The sequence below is a fragment of the Perkinsus marinus genome (assembly GCF_000006405.1).
Source record: "Perkinsus marinus ATCC 50983 genomic scaffold scf_1104296956716, whole genome shotgun sequence".
Lineage (NCBI taxonomy): Eukaryota > Perkinsozoa > Perkinsida > Perkinsidae > Perkinsus > Perkinsus marinus.
The window spans coordinates 1-2,318 of record NW_003207406.1 but is presented as its reverse complement, the minus strand read 5'-3'; the positions used below and the strand labels follow the sequence as shown (position 1 = coordinate 2,318).

Below are 2,318 nucleotides of genomic sequence, written 5' to 3'. Positions count from 1 at the left end.
TCTCGCCACGGAGGCGAGTGAAACCGGAAGAGCGGCCCACCGAGGGGCTATTGGTGAAGCCAGCGAAGGTCCTAGTTGGGCAGGTGTATCTGGATAATAAGAACAATACCCAGTGCATACTTTCAGCTTGGCATGAGGTATGGTCCCGCCATCAGCCGGGCCGCAAGTGTTAAATATCTACTTCGTCTCATCCTTCACCCAGCATTTCCTTTCAGCCCAGGGCACTCGAGAACCGTGGCGCGCGAAGACAAGGACCCGTGCCTCGAGAGAACAATTGTGAGGCCTTCGGAATCAGCAATCCTACCAGTTTTCCCTTCGACCCATCCCCTCCTCGTGGTGGAGGATCATCCCACCTCATTGCAGAGTTACAGTAGTAGGTTGACTCATCCTCCGGAAAGGCAAACGCCACCGTGCAATGGAATACTCCCAGCGGCAGTAATTTACGCCACATGAGTTAGACAAAGAGCCTTGAAGCACGTTGTTAGTACCAATTCGAGCCCATGGTGAGAGCAACCTTATAGATGAGTGATTGCCACTGTTGGATGCTGGTGGTGGTGTGGAATTGGAGTCAGAAGGTTTTTCAGGGGGGGATAATATACAGAAAAGATTCTCTCGTCATTTCCCTCCTACTGCTTCTCTTATGAATCTCCTGAGGGTAGTGAGCTGTTCTGATCTAAGATTTGGGTGCCTCCATCAAATTCTCATGAGTGATGATATCGGACAGATAACGGACGAAGGTCGAGCGGAACACCCCTTTACTCGACTTATGCCGCGCGACGACTGTTTCCAAACACGCGCAAAATGGAAAGAATGGATCCTCAACGAGCCAGGGTGTTTGCACTTGCGCCTTCAACTCCTAGGTGTACTGCTAACGGAGTTGCTGTAAGGGTAACTTGAAGTTACCCTTACAGTAACTCCGTATGCAAGCGAGCGTTACTAACTTCGGGAGTGGGTTTGCCTACAGCTTGGGTCCAAATGGAGAAACGATTCTACTATAGGGGATTCTTTCTTATTCTGTCGGAAAAATTGTAATTGATATCAACTAGATCTCCGTCACCCACATGAGCTCTCTACGGGAAGATTCTGGATCATCATCATCGGCGGTCGGTACTAGCTCTATTTTGCTCGATGCGATCCAGTGGTTATGCAGCATAGAGTATGATACATACTATGTGCTGAGGTTTTGGTGTTGACGACAGATAAGGGGGTTGCAGCCTAGAACGCTGCAACTATCCCTCTTCCCAATGACAACACAAGTTCCTGAGGGTGCAGTGGTGGAAAGGACTTATGGTATGGCGGAGAGAACTGGTAAACGCAGCGTTATGGCACTCAGCTTAGGCATGAACGTCGTTGCTGCCTTCTTTCTGAGATTACCTCCATCTTCCGCTTGTGATACCTACATGATAACTATCGTCAATCAAAGCATTCAGTTCATACCGTCGCTCGTTTGCATTATGAGCCTGTCGTGCCCGATACCAACAAAGCATCCATTCCCCGAGATCATCCGCATCTTCGGCAGAGAACCTGGGCAGCACCCATACGAGTGATCCAACGCTAGCAAGGAGCTCCAACTGTACCTCCAGTGTAGAAGGGCGTATCTTTTATGCGACTCCCACCAGGTCTCGTGTGGGAACAGAGCCTGGTCACGATGATGCCATTGGATGCTGAGACAAGCGACGACGTAATGTCCAAATATTTAACGACCGTTTTCAACCGAAAGACCTACGCTTTGGTCGCGGCATAACCGGCCAGGATGCCGGCTAGGTGCCCAACGTATGCTACGTTACTCCCAAAACGCGGAGGAAATCTTCGAGAACACCTGCGTCGAACGAACCGTAGGATAGAGAATAGATCCCTTTTTAATAGCCTCACTGACGGTATAAGATAGCAGGAGCTGCGACAAGGTGGACGGCAAGGTTGATGTCCGCCAACTGCATGGAAGAGAGTGTGGCTCCGGGTATTGGGAATAGCATGTACCACCACCTGCATACGGCGTTAGCATGAGATGAAGGCTATGGTTCCTACCTATTAGGTTCCAGGACGGAGAGGCTGGCCAGCAAAGCCATGACACCAGAGCTGGCGCCAACCAGAGGTGTAGCCCGGTTCCGACAGGTGAGGGTCTCTGCCACTGCACCTGCGAACAGCCCCGAGACGTAACTGAGGGGATGGATCAAGAATCATCCACTGACGAGATCGTACACTGCTCCGAACTCCTTCTCATTCCTTAAGCGGTCGTAGAGGGGACAGCCGATGAAATAGAGTAACCAAGTATTGAAGATAAAGTGGGGGAATGTTATGTGAGAGAAACCTGAATGGTG

At 50.5% G+C, this 2,318-nt stretch overlaps 1 protein-coding gene across 1 annotated transcript; it reads right to left on the bottom strand.

Annotated features, from left to right (window-relative positions):
• Positions 1-1,267: 1,267 nt before the first annotated feature.
• Pmar_PMAR015478 (hypothetical protein) lies at positions 1,268-2,257 on the bottom strand. The gene is made up of 7 exons (XM_002775088.1): positions 2,200-2,257; positions 2,026-2,157; positions 1,873-1,983; positions 1,727-1,819; positions 1,578-1,664; positions 1,438-1,524; positions 1,268-1,396 (listed from the first exon to the last, which is right to left on the bottom strand). Exons 2-7 carry the CDS (start codon positions 2,064-2,066, stop codon positions 1,330-1,332), a joined length of 486 nt encoding a protein of 161 aa, XP_002775134.1. The 5' UTR covers positions 2,067-2,157; positions 2,200-2,257; the 3' UTR covers positions 1,268-1,329.
• Positions 2,258-2,318: the final 61 nt, after the last annotated feature.